Consider the following 19,671-nt stretch of genomic DNA (forward strand, 5'->3'; position numbering starts at 1 on the left):
GTTGGGAGTGCGCTTCACTGAGCACCTACACTTCATCCGCTAGAAGAAGCAGGATCTCCTAGTGGCCACCCATTTTAATTCCACGTCCCATTCCCATTCCGAGACGTCAATTGATGCCCTCCTTTATTGTCTCGATGAGGCCACACTCGGGTTGGAGGAACAACATCTTATATTCTGTCTGGGTTGCCTCCAACCTGTTAGCATGAATATCGATTTCTTGAACTTCCGATAATGCGCCCTCTTCACCATTCCCCATCCCCTTTTTCCTCTTTCACCTTACCTCCTTGCTTGGCCATTGCCTCCCTCTGATAATCCCCCCCACCCCTTTTCTGTGGCCTTCTGTCTTTTCTTGTCAGACTCCCCCTTCTAGTTTCACCTATCACATTGTGTTTCTCTCTTCCCCCCCACCACCTTTTAAATCTACTCATCTTTTTTTCTCCAATTCTGCCGAAGAGTCTCGACCTGAAATGTCAACTGTACTTTTTCCCATAAATGCTGCCTGACCTTCTGAGTTCCTCCAGCATTTTGTGTATGTTGCTTGAACTTCTAGCATCTGCAGATTTTCTCTTGTTAGAAATAAATAAAATAGCCTAGATTCCATTCGTTTGTTTGGGACACTATGCTACTCATTGGGACAGCAGACTGTTGCCAAACATTTTCTAACTAGTGTCAGTCATGTGGAGTTGCATGTGTTTGGCTTCAAAAAGCATTGATTTTTATCACTGATAGTTGACGAGAAATAAGCAGTAAGTCAAGTTAGAACTGTTTTGCTCACCGTGGTTTTGAGCACTCAGGCTTGGAGATGTCAGAATTGACGAGGACTGAAAATAATGATTTCACTACTTCAAGTTAGGAAGGACAGGGAATTTGAAGATATCGACAATCATCTTGAATGTTACAATTAAAATAGATTTGTTGGATGCAATCATCAACGGTATTGTATGAAAGCAGTCCATTGTCAGCACTAGGAGTTTCTACTGATTTTGTTCATTTTCCGTCAAAACAGTGCGATGCAGTTGGGTTCCTCCATCAATAACTATTAGGAACTAATACAGTTTTATAGTGCTGTAGTAGTATTTATAGTGTTCTAATTTGTTCTGTATTTCATTTCAATACATAATGTGTTACTCAGTTTGTCTTTTTTATACCTTTTTAATTCTTTTCATGAAAGTTTGGCTAATTGGGCAGTTGCTTAATTGGGTGATAAGGTACTCATCCTGATGTATCCCAGTTAACCAGTGTTAACTATTAAAGAGTCAACAACTTAATTATGAAGCATTGTTCCTTTGAATTGAATCACAGAATGGATGGACCATGTGAGGAGGGCAGTCAGCCCTTCAGTTTCATACCAGTTCGACATAAGAGCAATTTAATGTCTCCCATTCAATGGCCTTGCAGATTATTTTTCCTATCAAATACTTATCAAGCTTCCTTTGACGTGCTTCAATTGCCATCATGACAGCCCTTGCAGTGCATTCTGTAGCTAGCTGTGTAATAAAATCATGTGATTTTATCATCTTTTACCATAATAAATTTATGTCTCCGGGCACTTGATCTCTCAGCAAATATTTCATCCCATCTGGACTCTCAGTTTTAAATCAGATCTGCTCACAACCTCACTTCCAAGGAGAACAAATTCTACACTTAGTCTGTACATATAACTAAGTCTCTTATTCCTGGTTAAATCTCTTTCTTGTTCTTGGGTTTGCACCCCATTTTAAAGCACTGGTTCCATTATACTTTTGTAGCTGCTTTCTCAGTTTCTCCTGCCACTTTTAATATTGGCTTGTCTGTTTTATGACATCTTATCAAATACCTTTTGATATTTCACTTAATTGGAGGCTATTTGTTCAAAGGAAATTGAAGCTATCCTTTTGTAATCAATCCATGCTTGTCCCATTGATGCACAAAGTACTGGAGGAGCTCAGCGAGTCAGGCATCATCTATGGAGGGAAATGGTCAGTTGGTGTTTTGTGTCAAGATCCTTCATCTGGACTGAAAGAGGAGAGATGGCCAGTGCAAAAACATGGTGGGAAGAGTGGAGCGCGAGCTGCCACATGATAGGTGGATTCAGATGAGGGGGGGGAGAATGTGAAATAATGCAAGAAACTGGGAGGTGACCATTGTAAGTGACAAAGGGCTGAGATAATGGGAAGGTGGAAGGTGAATAAAGGGACAAACTAAAGGCAAGACAGCGGCTATATTTCATTTGGAGTTTGAGGAGATTTGGCTTGTCATTTAAGACACTCGTAAATTTCTACAGATATACAGTGGCGAGCACTCTGACAGGCTGCATCACTGTCTGGTGGGGGGTCCTACTTCACAGAATCGAAGGAAGCTACAGAAAGTTGTAAAATTAGTGGGCTCCATCTTGAGTACTAGCCTCTGTAGAATCCAAGACATCTTCAAGGAGCAGTGCCACAGAAAGGTAGCATCCATCACTCAGAGCACCCATCACCCACAACATGCCTTCTTCTCATTGTTACTGTCAGGAGAGAGGCATCCAATCAGCAATCCAGGAACAGTTTCTTCCTCTCTGCCATCACTTTTGTTATTTCTGTTCTTGCACTGTTTTTAATTTAATTTACTGTAATTTATTTACTTTCTATATTATCATGTATTGTACTGCTGCCTGTAAGTTAACAAATTTCACAACGCATATGGGTGATATTAAACCTGATTCTGATTACAAGACAATATGAAATGCTGATTACTTGTCCAAGTAATGATGAATTTTGTCCCTCATGTTTGTTTATTGTTAACAATTTTCTATGTCACCCAAGTGAAAATGACTTCTGTAATTGGGGTTATCCTACATCCTTTATTTAAAAAAGGCTGCAACATTTGAGTTTCTCTAATCCTTGGGTTCCACCTTCTGTACCTGCTGTGATTCCTCTAAATTACATTGATAGATTCTACAGTAGAAAATTTTTACTTGAGTTATAAAAGAAAATCTCAGTTGAATTCACTGCCTAATTGTATGCTTGCTTCTAATATTTTTAGCTACAGTGACATTAACATATCTGTATTTTTCTTGTCATCACACTTCAGTTTTGTTTTAATTAAGTCTTCCAAGAAAGATGAAGTACTACACATCAGTTCTGAGAATACTTTACCAAATGTACTTTCATCAGATATTTGCTTGAACAATTTTTGGACAAGATTCAAAAAGGGCTCATAGAGCAATAAAAAATATTATTTAAAGAAACCAGTGTAGAAAAGCTTAAAACTGTGAACACAGCTATCATGTAAATGAGCAGATGATTATTTCTTTAATCACAGCCATTGTGCTTCCCTTCCCCTTAACCGAAAGATGAGGCATTTATGAACTCGTGTGAACTGACGAAAATGTCCATAAATGCATTTTCACAAATGAATGCTGCATAAAACTAGTAAAGTTCACCTGGGTGGTGAGGAAAGTTCTAGTTACAATAAACAAATCTCAGGGACAAAATCCATCAAATATGGATTGCTTGCATTGCAAATGCGATATTATAAAGAAAGAATAGTAATGTTGAATTGTTCCTCAATTGCCATTCCTGCCTTACATTACAAGCAGTGATATCTCTGCATTCGTTTGCACTGCCTCAGTTAGAAAGTCATCAAGCAGTACCCAGGCCGCTTGGCCCACCCAATGAGTCCATGCCAGCCACAGTGCCCACCCTCCAAGGTGCTGTATTTGGTGCTCATATTTGGAGTTGGTTGTGTTGTTGTCACATGTACCAAAGTAGAGTGGAAAAAACTTCAATGTAGTGTTCCCTACATGCACATTTGTGGAGCACCTGTAAGGGCAAATGAGTGTCAGATACCCATTATTTTTATTTTCCTTCCCACTCCTGTGCTGATTGTCTGAAGTGTTTGGACATTGACCATTGTATGCTTGAGAACCAGTACTTCGTTTTGTTCTTTTTGTATCAGAATTGGCCATTTCTGAAGAACTGTAACGTTTCATGACTATACCACTTCCCCACACGAAACCACCACGGTGGGCTTCACAGCTGAACCGGTGAGAAGACAGCTGAAACGTCTCAACCCAAGCAAGGCTGCGGGACCGGATGGTGTCAGTACCAGGGTGCTCAAAGCCTGTGCCCCTCAGCTATGTGGAGTACTTTGCCATGTATTCAACCTGAGCCTGAGGCTCCGGAGGGTTCCTGTACTGTGGAAGACGTCCTGCCTCGTCCCTGTGCCGAAGACGCTGCGCCCCAGTGGCCTCAATGACTACAGACTGGTGGCATTGACCTCCCACATCATAAAGACCCTGGAGGGACTTGTTCTGGAGCTGCTCTGGCCTATGGTCAGGCCACACTTAGATCCCCTCCAGTTCGCCTACCAGCCCCGACTAGGAGTTGAGGATGCCATCGTCTACCTGCTGAACCGTGTCGACGCCCACCTGGACAAGCCAGCGAGCACTGTTGAGGGTCATGTTTTTTGACTTCTCCAGCGCGTTCAACACCATCAGCCCTGCTCTGCTGGGGGAGAAGCTGACAGTGATGCAGATGGATGCTTTCCCCCAAGAGAGGGCTAAGAGAGTTGTAAAAGAGCGCCTGAAGGCTTTGTGTGTCAATGCAAGGAGTATTCGTAATAAGGTGGATGAATTGAAAGTGCAGATTGTTATTAATGATTATGATATAGTTGGGATCACAGAGACATGGCTCCAGGGTGACCAGGGATGGGAGCTCAACGTTCAGGGATATTCAATATTCAGGAGGGATAGGCATGAAGGAAGGGGAGGTGAGGTGGCGTTGCTGGTTAAGGAAGAGATTAACGCAATAGAAAGGAAGGACATAAGCCGGGAAGATGTGGAATCGATATGGGTAGAGCTGCGTAACACTAAGGGGCAGAAGACGCTGGTGGGAGTTGTGTACAGGCCACCTAACAGTAGTAGTGAGGTCGGAGATGGTATTAAACAGGAAATTAGAAATGTGTGCAATAAAGGAACAGCAGTTATAATGGGTGACTTCAATCTACATGTAGATTGGGTGAACCAAATTGGTAAAGGTGCTGAGGAAGAGGATTTCTTGGAATGTATGCGGGATGGTTTTTTGAACCAACATGTGGAGGAACCAACTAGAGAGCAGGCTATTCTGGACTGGGTTTTGAGCAATGAGGAAGGGTTAATTAGCAATCTTGTCGTGAGAGGCCCCTTGGGTAAGAGTGACCATAATATGGTGGAATTCTTCATTAAGATGGAGAGTGACATAGTTAATTCAGAAACAAAGGTTCTGAACTTAAAGAGGGGTAACTTTGAAGGTATGAGACGTGAATTAGCTAAGATAGACTGGCAAATGACACTTAAAGGATTGACGGTGGATATGCAATGGCAAGCATTTAAAGGTTGCATTGATGAACTACAACAATTGTTCATCCCAGTTTGGCAAAAGAATAAATCAAGGAAGGTAGTGCACCCGTGGCTGACAAGAGAAATTAGGGATAGTATCAATTCCAAAGAAGCAGCATACAAATTAGCCAGAGAAAGTGGCTCACCTGAGGACTGGGAGAAATTCAGAGTTCAGCAGAGGAGGACAAAGGGCTTAATTAGGAAGGGGAAAAAAGATTGAGAGAAAACTGGCGGGGAACATAAAAACTGACTGTAAAAGCTTGTATAGATATGTAAAAAGGAAAAGACTGGTAAAGACAAATGTAGGTCCCCTACAGACAGAAACAGGTGAATTGATTATGGGGAGCAAGGACATGGCAGACCAATTGAATAATTACTTTGATTCTGTCTTCACTAAGGAGGACATAAATAATCTTCCAGAAATAGGGGACAGAGGGTCCAGTGAGATGGAGGAACTGAGCGAAATACATGTTAGGGAAGTGGTGTTAGGTAAATTGAAGGGATTGAAGGCAGATAAATCCCCTGGGCCAGATGGCCTGCATCCTAGAGTGCTTAAGGAAGTAGCCCAAGAAATAGTGGATGCATTAGTGATAATTTTTCAAAACTCGTTAGATTCTGGACTAGTTCCTGAGGATTGGAGGGTGGCTAATGTAACCCCACTTTTTAAAAAAGGAGGGAGAGAGAATCCGGGGAATTATAGACCGGTTAGCCTAACGTCGGTGGTGGGGAAACTGCTGGAGTCAGTTATCAAAGATGTGATAACAGCACATTTGGAAAGCAGTGAAATCATCGGACAAAGTCAGCATGGATTTGTGAAAGGAAAATCATGTCTGACAAATCTCATAGAATTTTTTGAGGATGTAACTAGTAGAGTGGATAGGGGAGAACCAGTGGATGTGGTATATTTGGATTTTCAAAAGGCTTTTGACAAGGTCCCACACAGGAGATTAGTGTGCAAACTTAAAGCACATGGTATTGGGGGTAGGGTATTGATGTGGATGGAGAATTGGTTAGCAGACAGGAAGCAAAGAGTGGGAATAAACGGGACCTTTTCAGAATGGCAGGTGGTGACTAGTGGGGTACCGCAAGGCTCAGTGCTGGGACCTCAGTTGTTTACAATATATATTAATGACTTGGATGAGGGAATTAAATGCAGCATCTCCAAGTTTGCGGATGACACGAAGCTGGGTGGCAGTGTTAGCTGTGAGGAGGATGCTAAGAGGATGCAGAGTGACTTGGATAGGTTGGGTGAGTGGGCAAATTCATGGCAGATGCAATTTAATGTGGATAAATGTGAAGTTATCCACTTTGGTGGCAAAAATAGGAAAACAGATTATTATCTGAATGGTGGCCGATTAGGAAAAGGGGAGGTGCAACGAGACCTGGGTGTCATTATACACCAGTCATTGAAAGTGGGCATGCAGGCACAGCAGGCGGTGAAAAAGGCGAATGGTATGCTGGCATTTATAGCGAGAGGATTCGAGTACAGGAGCAGGGAGGTACTACTGCAGTTGTACAAGGCCATGGTGAGACCACACCTGGAGTATTGTGTGCAGTTTTGGTCCCCTAATCTGAGGAAAGACATCCTTGCCATAGAGGGAGTACAAAGAAGGTTCACCAGATTGATTCCTGGGTTGGCAGGACTTTCATATGACGAAAGGCTGGATGAACTGGGCTTGTACTCGTTGGAACTTAGAAGATTGAGGGGGGATCTGATTGAAACGTATAAAATCCTAAAGGGATTGGACAGGCTAGATGCAGGAAGATTGTTCCCGATGTTGGGGAAGTCCAGAACAAGGGGTCACAGTTTGAGGCTAAAGGGGAAGCCTTTTAGGATCGAGATGAGGAAAAACTTCTTCACACAGAGAGTGGTGAATCTGTGGAATTCTCTGCCACAGGAAACAGTTGAGGCCAGTTCATTGGCTATATTTAAGAGGGAGTTAGATATGGCCTTTGTGGCTACGGGGATCAGGGGGTATGGAGGGAAGGCTGGGGCGGGGTTCTGAGTTGGATGATCAGCCATGATCATAATAAATGGCGGTGCAGGCTCGAAGAGCCGAATGGCCTACTCCTGCACCTATTTTCTATGTTTCTATGTTTCCTGGTGTCATGGATTCTTGATTACCTGACTGGCAGACCACAGTACGTGTGCTTGCAACACTGTGTGTCCGACAGAGTGATCAGCAGCACTGGGGCTCCACAGGAGACTGTCTTGTCTCCCTTTCTCTTCACCATTTACACCTTGGACTTCAGCTACTGCACAGAGTCTTGTCATCTTCAGAAGTTTTTGAATGACTCTTCCATAGCTGGATGCGTCAGCAAGGGAGATGAGGCTGAGTACAGGGCTACGGTAGGAAAATTTATCACATGGTGCGAGCAGAATCATCTGCAGCTTAATGTGAAAAAGACTAAGGAACTGGTGGTAGACCTGAGGAGAGCTAAGGTACCGGTGACCCCTGTTTCCATCCAGGGGGTCGGTGTGGACATGGTGGAGGATTACAAATACCTGGGGATACGAATTGACAATAAACTGGACTGGTCAAAGAACACTGAGGCTGCCTACAAGAAGGGTCAGAGCTGCCTCTATTTCCTGAGGAGACTGAGGTCCTTTAACATCTGCCGGACGATGCTGAAGATGTTCTACGAGTCTGTGGTGGCCAGTACTATCATGTTTGCTGTTGTGTGCTGGAGCAGCAGGCTGAGGGTAGCAGACACCAACAGAATCAACAAACTCATTCGTAAGGCCAGTGATGTTGTGGGGATGGAACTGGACTCTCTGACGGTGGTGTCTGAAAAAAGGATGCTGTCCAAGTTGCATGCCATCTTGGTCAATGTCTCCCATCCACTACATAATGTACTGGTTGGGCACAGGAGTACATTCAGCCAGAGAATCATTCCACCGAGATGCAACACAGAGCGTCATAGGAAGTCATTCCTGCCTGTGGCCATCAAACTATACAACTCCTCCCTTGGAGGGTCAGACACCCTGAGCCAATAGGCTGGTCCTGGACTTATTTCATAATTTACTGGCATAATTTACATATTACTATTTAACTATTTATGGTTTTATTACTATTTGTTATTTATGGTGCAACTGTAACAAAAACCAATTTCCCCCGGGATCAATAAAGTATGACTATGACTAAACTCAATTTTTTTCCTTCCATTAACATTGTGGAGAGAGTCTGCAACAGAGGCAACCCCACCCACCCTGGACATTATCTCTTCACCCCTCTTCCATCGGACAAAAGATACGAATGCCTGAAATTCTTCACACTAGACTGAAGGAAAACTTATTCCCCCCAGCTGTTATAAAACTATTAAACATTTCCCCAGTACGATAAGATGGACTCTTGACTTCTATAAACTTGCATCTTATTGTTTACCTGCATTGCACTTTCTCTGTAGCTGTTACTTTTTCTGTATTTTTATTGTTTTTACCTTATTCTACCTTAATGCTCTGTGTATTGATCTATTTGTATGAACATTTTACAAAACAATCTTCACTGTATCTCAGTACTTAGGAGCGGCTGAACACCATAAGATGTATTTCAGACTGCTGTTTATTGATTACTGCTCAGTGTTTTATACCACCATTCACTCAGTGCTAACAACCAAGCTTCAAATCCTGGGCCTCTGTACCTGGATCCTCCACTTCCTGTCGGGAACCACAGGTTGTGTGTGTGTGTGGCTAAGCACAGCTCAAACAGCATCTATAAATTTGTCAATGATACCACTATTGGTAAAATCTCAGGGTTTCCTGAGTAGTAGTTGAATTTATTTGCTAAGAACAATCATGGTCAAAGACCATGATCACCCGTGTCATACGACACAGCACATGATGCTGAGTTGACTTTCAACTTAACTGCATTCTTGGCTTCAGATTGTGAGCCTGAAATTAACTGAGCTACCTATCAAAAAAAAGACCTTGCTCCTGTGGTGCATTCTTGCAGCTGAATTGAAATGAACCTTTATAAGAAGTAAATTTACGAAATAAACTAAGTGTGCAGACAAGTTAAGTGCATTATGACTGACGCACTCCTCTGATTTTTCTGAGATAAATGCTGAAAGGTTAGCACCTGGATTTTCACAATGTGAGAACAGTTCTGTTGTGATGTGAGTATTAATTCATTCAGTTCCATGGTAAATGAATTAAAAAATTGCAAATACTTCCCTAACATGAAACATACCAAATCTATTGGTTTGAAATATAGGAAGTATTTCTAAGGAACAAGACCTGTAAACTAGACGTATAATGCTTCATGCTGCTGGCCATGGTGGCATGGTATTTATAATATAAACTCAGAAATATCTGCTAATGTTTAAAATGTGTACTGAACTTTGCATTGTAACGGAATGTTGCACATTCTTTATGTTTGAGTCATAGCCTAAATGTGCTCATCTTTATTTGTTTTAAATCACTTTCAAGCTTGCTAAAAGCAAGTGTTTGTTTATTTGTTGAGATGCAGCAGAGAATAAACCTTTTCAGCCCTTCGAACTGTGCCGCCTAGCAAACCCCAATTAACCATTTAACCCTCGCCTAATCACAGTACAATTTATAATAACCAACAGATATATCTTTTGACTGTGGGTGGAAATCAGAGCACCCAGAGGAAACCCACACACTCACGAGGAGAGCATACAGACTCCTTACAGTAAGCAATGGGGATTGATCCCAAGTCGCTGATACTTTGAAGCATTATGTCAACCACTACACCACTGTACTGCCCCACCACACCAGTAGAGAAAACCCTGATACTTAAGAATGTGAAAGTAATTTGTTTATTCAAAGATTCAAAGTACATTTATTATCAAGGTATGTATACAGAATACAGCTCTGAGATTTGGCCTCCCGCGGGCAGCTGCAAAACAGAGAAACATCATGGAACCTGTTCAAGAAAACGTCAGGTATCTAATATGTGGGGGAAGAAAAAACATTGTGCAAACAGCAAAAACCGCATGAACAACACATAGAATATCAAACATTAAACCAGGAGTCCAGTTTTCAATTTGGTTTAGTTCAGTCCAGCACCGAGCTGCTAGCCAATGCAGGACCCGGGGCCATTCTGCAGTGTGCTTGTGATATTCTGAAAACTAGCCTTTAAGCTAAAGGCAACACGACTGAAGGGCATGTAACCGGGATTCAATTCCTGCCGCTGTCTGTAAAGAGCTTGTATGTTTTCTCCGTGACCAGCTGAGTTTCCTCCAGGTGCTGCAGTTTCCCCTCCACATTCTGTCGATGCATAGGTTAGTGGGTCACATGCTTGTAGTTTGGCTCATTGGGCTGGAGGGGCTTGTTAGTGTTCTGAATCTCCAAGTAAAAAGATAAACATTTTTAAACTTCTGTTTGCTGAAATATGCATCTTTGATATAACTGAATAGAGTGCCAATTCTTATTTCAAACATATCAGTAAGTCATTGAAGGAAATATTTCATCTTCCAGCTACTTATGGCTCTAGCTGAACAGTACTGTCATTTAGAAACCATGTATAAAATCAAAAAGACAGCTTAGTAACTGAGACAAAATCATTCATAAAGCTGTCTAAAACATTACAATCATGGCTTTTTTTTGTTTTATCGTTTTTGTAATGGTCATAGATAACAGGTTATGTACCTTGGTCTCCTGGATTGTTTGTGTAGCTTACTCCAGGTCATAAGTTTGTTATAGTTCAACTCAGCTCCACTCCTAACTCTGTGTAAGCGTACAAGTTGCTATTGTGTTGGAATGTTCAACCAAAAGCTTATCTAGTTTTTTCAATGGTTCACATATTAAGCATTTAGCGTAAGAATTTCCAGTAGGTGATCAGCCTCACAGTTTAACCAAAAGCAAAATAACATGTCTTACCATTGTTGATTGCAGGATCTTCCAGTTTACAAAGTTTTGTTGTTGTCAGAAACATATATTCTTCAAAGTAATACTTTATTTTGAATTCTGTCAGAATGATAATAAGTCAACAAGTCTGATCTTGCTGCTTTGGATATGTTATCTTTCCAAGTCCAGAAAAAGAATGTAAAAGTTATTTATTTGATTCCTTTCACAATCAGAGTATACCCAAGCGCTATTTTTTTCATATCAGTATTTTGTTTTTGACTGATTCATGATGCTCATCCAGTAATACAGAATCCATTAAATAGATGGACTTGAATGGCCTTTTTAAACATGGGCATGAGCTGGGTACAAGGAAACCACAGGGATTCCCTCACATCATTCTATTGTCCATCTGAAGCTACAATAATGGTATAATTGTTGCCTGCTGAAGTGTTCATCTTATTATTAATGCTTCATTCACTTCTAAATTGTGACATTGAGTTATGAAACTGATTTCACTAATCTTAAGCAGATACCTTAAGTACCTTGTATTCATTTTAATTCCAGTAAGTGTTAAATTTTCAAGACTTGTTTTGCTTGGATCAAGATTTTCATTAAACTTGATAAAATAGCCAATGTTTTAGATATTTTTCCCAATGGAATATTCAATCAACAATTTTGTTCAAAAATCATAATGCAAAATGAATAGATTCCTGAATGTATAACTATAATCAAAGTATTTAATACTTAAATTGATGAGAAATTAATTTAATGTTTGGGCCAGGTATTGTACTTGAGTGATCATCTGCCTTCAATAAATTATTTATGAACTATTGGCTACAGAATTCCATGCTTCAGATTTGTGTTGTCTAGCCTCTCCACAATCTGCAGAAAGTTTGAGACCATGCTTTTGACAATGCAACCACCTCAAAATTTGTTTGAGAGTCAAAGGCAGTGAACTATTGTTCCAATTTCCTACTGAAAATTGGCCACAATACGCAGGGTTCTGATCATGACTTAATCCAGGCACCCAAAATAATTTTGTTTTTAGTATTGATGTATAGTTTTGTATCTTATTTTAATGTCATTCAGAAATCTTGTTACATTTCATGGAGTTAATCTACAGTTTATTTTGCATTAAACAGGTCCACCAGACACAACAGAAGGAAAGACAAGTCAAGTCACCAAAAGCCAAGAGGCGAAAAATTTCTAGATAACGTTCAATGTCCTCATCACTGCTATAGTTATAGGGTGGAACTGTATGTATATAGAGTCTTAATTATCCACGACGCTACAAGGTGCTAATGAACCGTGGTACAGTGTTTCTTCAATAATGAGCAAAGATTATATCCTGGATAGCTCATCAGAAACCTTGTGAGATCATGGTTACAGTTTATCTACTGCTTGCCTAAAACAAAATGACATTTTCTACAATACTAAAATCAAGAATATCAAAAGTTGAACAGTCCAAATGTTTCTGACAAATTTTCAAATGTATATAGATTATGCAAAATTTCATGGTAATATCAAATTGTAAATACTGTATAAAGTCGTCATGTACAAGCATACTTAATGCACAGTTTATCTTTTTCTTGTACAAAATAGTGTACAAAATCTTTGGTTTCTATTGAGTACACATACAAGAGATTACCAGTGTAAAGAGGATAAATAAAAAATGCCGCTTAAAGCTTTTATATGCAAGATGCTGTTTTTGTATTTAACAGCAGATGAGGCATGGTTATGTGATAATTTGATAATGGCAGACACTTCACACCACCAATGTTCATTTCTATTCTGTTTAGAATTCTGTCCTTTGTGCAATGGCATGGAGGTCTGCTGCAGTCCGACATGCAAACTTCATGTAAAATTAAGTCTCTATTCCCTCACTTTTTCACCATTCTGAATTGGTGTGTACTGTTTTAATGGAATTGTCTGTGTTTTCTTATCAGTCAACTTTTTTGCTGTTTTATGTCAAAACAAATGTTTTACTCATCAAAAATGTGTGCTTTTATATTTAATTTTGCTTTTCTTTGCTTTATTCCTGAACTGTCTTGTAATGACCAACTTTGCTCTTTGTTTTGACATTGATTTGTATTTTCTCATGTATACTTTACATTAGTAGAACATGTAAAGTATGTTGTGCACTTGATTTTAATTGGTTGATGGCATTTATGTGGGTGATAGGACTAGTTTGTTCCAGTCCATGCAAGTTCTATAGGGTTTTATGGTTTCATGTAAAGGACAGTAATTGTAAATATTGTGAACATTACAGGTCGTGCAGTGTTGTAACATTTTTAATAATGTTGCACCTACTTTACAATTAAAAACTGGTCACTCATACTTGAATTTCTGCTTGTTGAGCCATTCTTTACCAACATTTCAAGGTGAACTAGAAATCCTAATGCAGTGTGGCAGGCCAATTTTGACTACTTTTTCCATGATTTTTTTTAACCTTTCCTGTTTATAAAGATAATTATATTTCTTTTTGGAGGTGGTCGTCACATTTTTTTCTACACTGAGTAATTGATTTCATAAAATAAGTACAAAAGAGTATTTTTTTTGTGTATTGATTTACTTGTTTGAACCTCTTGGCCAGGCAAATGAAAGGTAATATCAAACCAATACTGGATTTTTAGTTTAACTGTTTTCCTTCCTGGTACTGAATTGGCCAAGGGCATTTGCTGATTTTTCAAAGCTTTTGTGGACTAGTTACTGAATTCAAGTACAAATTAGAGCAGCATAATTGGTGAAAGAGAGTGGATTCATGGATAGCACAAACACTGATGGTAGTCCAGGTTTTCATTAGCTCTCACTTTGGTTAGTTTAACCTGCAAGCATGTAGGCCAAGCCCAATTGTTCTGAAGGCAAAGTCCAGTTTCAGCTACTTCTCTAGGATGCATGTATGCAATTAAAAACAAAAAAAAATCTGGCTTTTCCTGTCAGTGATTCCCTGCTCTTCTAAAGGCTGCAGTTTGCAGTGTTCCTCTGCACAATCGTAAGTTTCAATGAAAACATATAAACTTAAATTGTTTGAATTATGATCACTGTAAAACATCTTAAATATACTTCATTGTTGAATCTATGAACTTTTAATAGTGCACTAAACCATTATTACTGCTTAGTAAAAAATGTGCCCCTTTAAAGAGCTAATTTGATGCGTATTGTAATTCCCTCAGATAAATATTTCAAAAACTTATGGATTTTATTTTTTTATTATTTTAAAATATTTGATATTTCAAATGCTACATTAATTGTGCATACATGTGCCTTTATCTTCTCTATAAAATATTTTTAAATGTTAGTAAATTTTTTTTTAAGTGTTCTTCAATGTGATAGGCTGCTCAGCCGGTTTGATGACATCATGTGGATAATAAGGTCTCCAATAATGACAGCATTGATGGATCATGTATATATGAACCTGAGATTATTTCACCTTTTTACAATGGTGAACATCATAAAATCTTAAAATATAAAATTATTTTTATGGTATACATACCTTCAAGATTTTAAAATTAAATTTTCAAATATCGGTAGCCTATAACCTTAAAAATCGCTTTCAGGGCACTGTGGCTACATTTGGATGTTACACTTGAGTTCTTTGTAACCATTGTGATTCTGGAGCAAATACAGCGCTGGAAGTTCAAAGCAAAAACAGGATATTGGAAGTACAGAGCTGGTCAAACAGCAACAATGGTGAGAGGAACAGTCAATGTTTTGATTCAAGAGGCCTTCAATAAACATGGGAAAAAAAGAGAAAATAAGTGGTAAGTTACAAAATGGACCAGGTGTGGAGAGAAAGGAAGACGTCCGCAAGAGGGTCGGGGAAAAATCTGTCAAGGTAGGATGGATACTGGGAAGGGAAGAGGTGCTGAATCTTCAGTTGCACAGCAGAATGGTGTGAGAGGGGTTGGTTGCTGAAGGTATAAGTGTGGAGTAAAGAGAGGTGGAAGATAATCGTTTGTTCAGAATGGTGGGAATGGAAGAATTCACCATGAGTGTTCAATTCTTCAGCGCCAATATCTTTATAAATAGAGACCAGATGGGTTCCCTTCCATGACCATTCCCTTGGGCTAAAAATGAGCAACTCCTGCTTCAACTGCTCTCCTTTTGTCCAAGCCAAAGGTGTAACTATGAGGCTTACATGAGCAACCCCTACCCCTTCCCCCCCCCCCCCCACCGCATCATATCAGCAAAGGTCATTTAGCAAAGACTCGTCTCTAATTAAGATCTTGCACAAGGCTGTCATAAAGATAATCTCAGGATTGGCACAAAGAAACTTCATTTGTATATGATACATGAAATCCCTTAGAGGAAGCAAAAATTATGTCTTGGAAATTGATAAAGATATGAGTGTCTATCAAAGTATTTTTATTTTTTCAATATGTGTTGTTTTTCCACTTGTTGTTTAGAGGCAGAGCATAAGGAATAATTGAGGTCAAACCCTAGCAATTTTTTCACTACCTTTTAATAGTATTAGAACATTGTTTTGTACCACCCTAATATTGCTGAAGTAAGTTCCCCTATATTTTGTAAATTATAAAAACTACAATTTTTTAATTTTGTGTTTCAAAGAACATTTTGCCCATATAATAATTTGTTTCAGTGTCTGTTAATGTACTGATCTATGGACTCGTTGAAGCTGTAACTACATGGACTAGCATCTCACATCTCAATTAGCCAGCATTGCTGCCAGTGAGTGGAGAGTGTTGCCGCTTAAAGAATGTCTACTGCAATGACACAAGGCTGATGAGTAAGGACAAAGCAGCATACTTAATTGACACTCCAGCATTGATGCACTTTGGCTGCAGTGTGTGGCATTTACAAACTGCACCGTACTTCCATACCAGGACTCTAAAACTCTGCAACCTCAAGCTCAATGGAATTGCCATGATCTTCAAGTGCACATCATTCTGAATGGGGATTATATTATCTTTCCTTCAACTTTGCTTTGTCTAAATCTTGGAACTCTTTGCCTTATAGAAAGTGTATTTTCCAGAAGAACAGCAGGAGTTTGCCATCACCTTGGCGGAAGTTAAAGTTGGGCATCATTACTAATGATGCCTGATTCCAGTAGAGTGAGTTTTTAAAATGTGCGTTATCTAGAAATAACGGCATCCTGGGGGAAAAACCAGGTCTAGCAAACTGCATGTCAGTACTGCCTGGTCCTGCCTTCTCTGCTTAAGTGCAGAGTTTAATGACTTACCTAAAATGGTGAGCTCTGAGGTGTTGCATGGTTTGGTGCCAGCAGTCTAAATAATCCTGAGGCCAGGAAGCAGGGAGTGATTGTGATCTTGACATCCGTTTACAAAAGTCCAGGTGCCAAGTCAGCTTGCATTTAATGTCACATTGGGTCACAGGAACACTACATGTATTGATAATCACCTTTAATATAGCAGAATGAATGTTATTTTATTCTGGAGGTGGAAATAAGTGGCATTAACATGGATATCTGATTCAAAAGTCATCATCTGGAAAAATATGCCACCAAGCTTAAAGAGCCTGATATTGTTTCATGCAAAAGTCAGAAAAGAATGAGGGTGGGAAAAGAAATCAAACTGAAACGATCCCAGAGCAAGGATTTTAAACTAGTCTCCATAAAATGAAAAGAGGGTTACGATTTTGTAAATCTAGAAAATGTAATCAAAAGTATAAACATGAAAATCTTTGTGTTAACTCCTGTTAGAAGTGGATGGTAATGATGGAACTGTGCCTTAAGGAAGAAAATTATTTGGTTACAAATTGATCAAGACTAAAGTTTTGTTTCTGGAACCACAAAGAGCCAAGGCCAATCCGATATATGTTGGTTTCAAGGATGCCATTAAGCAGTCACTCATTTAAAAGCAACAAATATATAATTTTCAATTATCATTTTAACAAATCTTAAAATACTTCATTTCTTGCTTATCTTTTTTGTGAAAGCTATCTTTTTGCAATTGTTATGAAAGTATTTAAAAACCTACATCAAACTTTTTCAGTTTTAGCTCTTTACAACAATTTGTTGGTTACAGAGGACACTTCTCTATAATTTTTAATACTTATTCATGTGTTTTATTTCCATTTTTTCTATTGGTTCTTCCCAATAATTCATCAAGTATTTTTGTCTTTTCTTTGTGCTTAATTCAAATAGCCATATCAAAGGACAAAGATCTGTTTCCAAAGTCATTGTTATCTTGTTTGTGAAATGAATGATGGGTTTTAGCCGTAAATTTTCTATCCAATGTCTGATAAGTTTTTATTGCAGTTTCTTCATCATTGTTTTGAAACACCCTCCCTTAAGATAATAATCCTATGAGTCTTTGAATCATCGTAGTTCCTTGTTGTCATTGTCATTCCTTCAGAGTATTTTCATCAATTAATGTAGACACTCTACATAATCCCTCCTCGTTGATGTTAATGTGTGAAGAACAGTGGCCCCAGGACCATTCCCTGAGGATTCTATGAGTCAGTTACCCAGCTGGAACCACTTACTTGTGTTATTACTCTCTGCTTTCTATTAGCAAAACATTTTTGGCCAAACCTATTAAACCTACACAAAGGGTTGCTAGAAATGACTGTAACGTTTGAGGCTTATAATATCCTTGATTCCAAAAATTAAAAATTGCATTCATATGCAGCTACCTTCTGTGATCCAAAAGTGTTTTTCCAATAATACTTATCAAGCCCAATTGCCACAAAAGTGTAGATAATCGTGGAGGCAGCTTGTCCTCAGCAGTGATATGTTCTATTACGATAGTGGATGGAGATACCAAAACCACTTGTTCTACTTTAGCCCTTGTTTTGATGACTTTTATAATCTGATTGTTGTTGACTCAATTACTTTTTTTTTTACCTGATTAGACTTGGAGCCATTGACGAAGCATATTTCTAACTTTACCAGGAATCCAGATATCTTGAGAGCATTCTAGTATATACTGATGTGTTTGGATATCTACAAAAGGTGCTTAATTTGATTGAAAGATAACTCAACTGAAGGACAGCCCAGTGTTGCAGGTAAGGACAGAAAACCTGAGATTACATCTCTCAGCAACCTATTAAACATACACTTTAAAAGCAAAATTGTAAATGCTTATTTTGAAGTTATTGAACATAGTTGGATTAACATAGCATACACAGAGAACAGATTCTGTCGGATAGTTTCTGATGGGATGCCTCAAGGATCAGTACTGAACCTTCAGCCACATACGAGATGTTTTGCTTCATTGAAATCAGACATTCAACTATTTTGGATTCATGAAAGCCATGTACACAAGTTGGGCATAGTCTAAGAAAGCTTGTGTTTCTTTTAGCAAAATCATCAAGTACGCCACCTTAAGTGATAATCATGGTACTTGGATTTATGTCAATTCATCAAAGCTGTTACAGGACGTAATGTGGAATATGCTTAAAACCACTAGAAGAGATCTACCTTCATCCTTACACATTAACCAAATCAGTATTAAACTGCAAATGTATCAGATGATCAAGTTCAATCTGCAGGTTTCTGACAAAATGTTTAATAAACACTGTGATGCAAGATTAGATGTTGCCCAATGACTCTATTTTTGATGTAAATTGGTGGATTTGTGGCCAGAAGTGTTTCTTAAACCAACCAACGATTTTGTAGGTGGATGGTAAAGTAATAATGTATTCAGAATCAGCCATGATCTTTACTTTTTTTCTTTGACCCACTACCATCAGGCAGGAGGTACGGTGACATTAGGATAAAGACTGTTAGGAGGGGAAACAGCTTCCTCCTCCATTGCTTTTTGGTCATTATAAATGCACCTTATCATTTATTAATTTATTTGTGGGACTATTACTTTGTGCTGTGTGTGAGAGATATCTACTGTGTTGTGCAATTTGGTCCGGAGGAATGTTGTTTCATTTGGTGTTAAATGGCAATAAACTTGAATTTAAATATAGAGAAAAGAAAAGTCACCAAGAGGAAACATTGATAGATAACAGAGGCAGCGAAGGGAGCGTCTAAAATCTGTGAGGATCGTTTATTTCTTACATGCAGGCATAATCTAATGAGTGAGACACTGGAACAGTGAGAATGCTGGGAATGAAAAGTTGCTAACAAGAAAAGCTGTTGTCAACAATTCCTTAACTAGTATTAAACTTCATGACCCCTGAACATTGACTACACAAAACAAGTAAGCATGGATGAACTTAACGTAATTATTTGTTGTAGTTATGGAATAGACTGCCATCTAGTGCAGTAAAAAAATGCGGAAATGAATGAAATCTTAACTGAAAATAATGGAATATGAAAAATTGAGAGTGTTTATTGAACTATTAGAAAACTTATGACACTGAAGTCTGTCAAAGTCAAATTTATTTACATGTACAAAGACATATTTGCAATCCTTTCTGCCTCCTCTGGTCCAAAGAAAATTACCCCAGCCTATTCAATATTTCCTCATAGCTTCCAGTTCTGGCAACATCTTTGTCAAAGTACAGATATGTCACCATATGACAACTCTGAGATTAGTTTTCTTGTGGGCATACCCAGTAAATCCAAGAGAAACCATCTATAAATTTG

General features: G+C 38.9%; 1 protein-coding gene across 5 annotated transcripts in view; it reads left to right on the forward strand.

Moving 5' to 3' along the window:
* Positions 1-13,487, forward strand: part of mbd5 (methyl-CpG binding domain protein 5) — a 233,744-nt gene extending 220,257 nt beyond the window's left edge. For all 5 annotated transcript variants that reach the window (XM_072258631.1, XM_072258635.1, XM_072258636.1 and 2 more), the window contains one exon: positions 12,293-13,487. In XM_072258631.1, coding sequence (XP_072114732.1) covers positions 12,293-12,364 — 72 coding nt within the window. In that variant the 3' untranslated portion in view covers positions 12,365-13,487. The remainder of the gene's footprint in view (positions 1-12,292) is intronic.
* Positions 13,488-19,671: the final 6,184 nt, after the last annotated feature.

Source organism: Mobula birostris, chromosome 5 (assembly GCF_030028105.1).
Source record: "Mobula birostris isolate sMobBir1 chromosome 5, sMobBir1.hap1, whole genome shotgun sequence".
In the NCBI taxonomy this organism is placed as follows: domain Eukaryota; kingdom Metazoa; phylum Chordata; class Chondrichthyes; order Myliobatiformes; family Myliobatidae; genus Mobula; species Mobula birostris.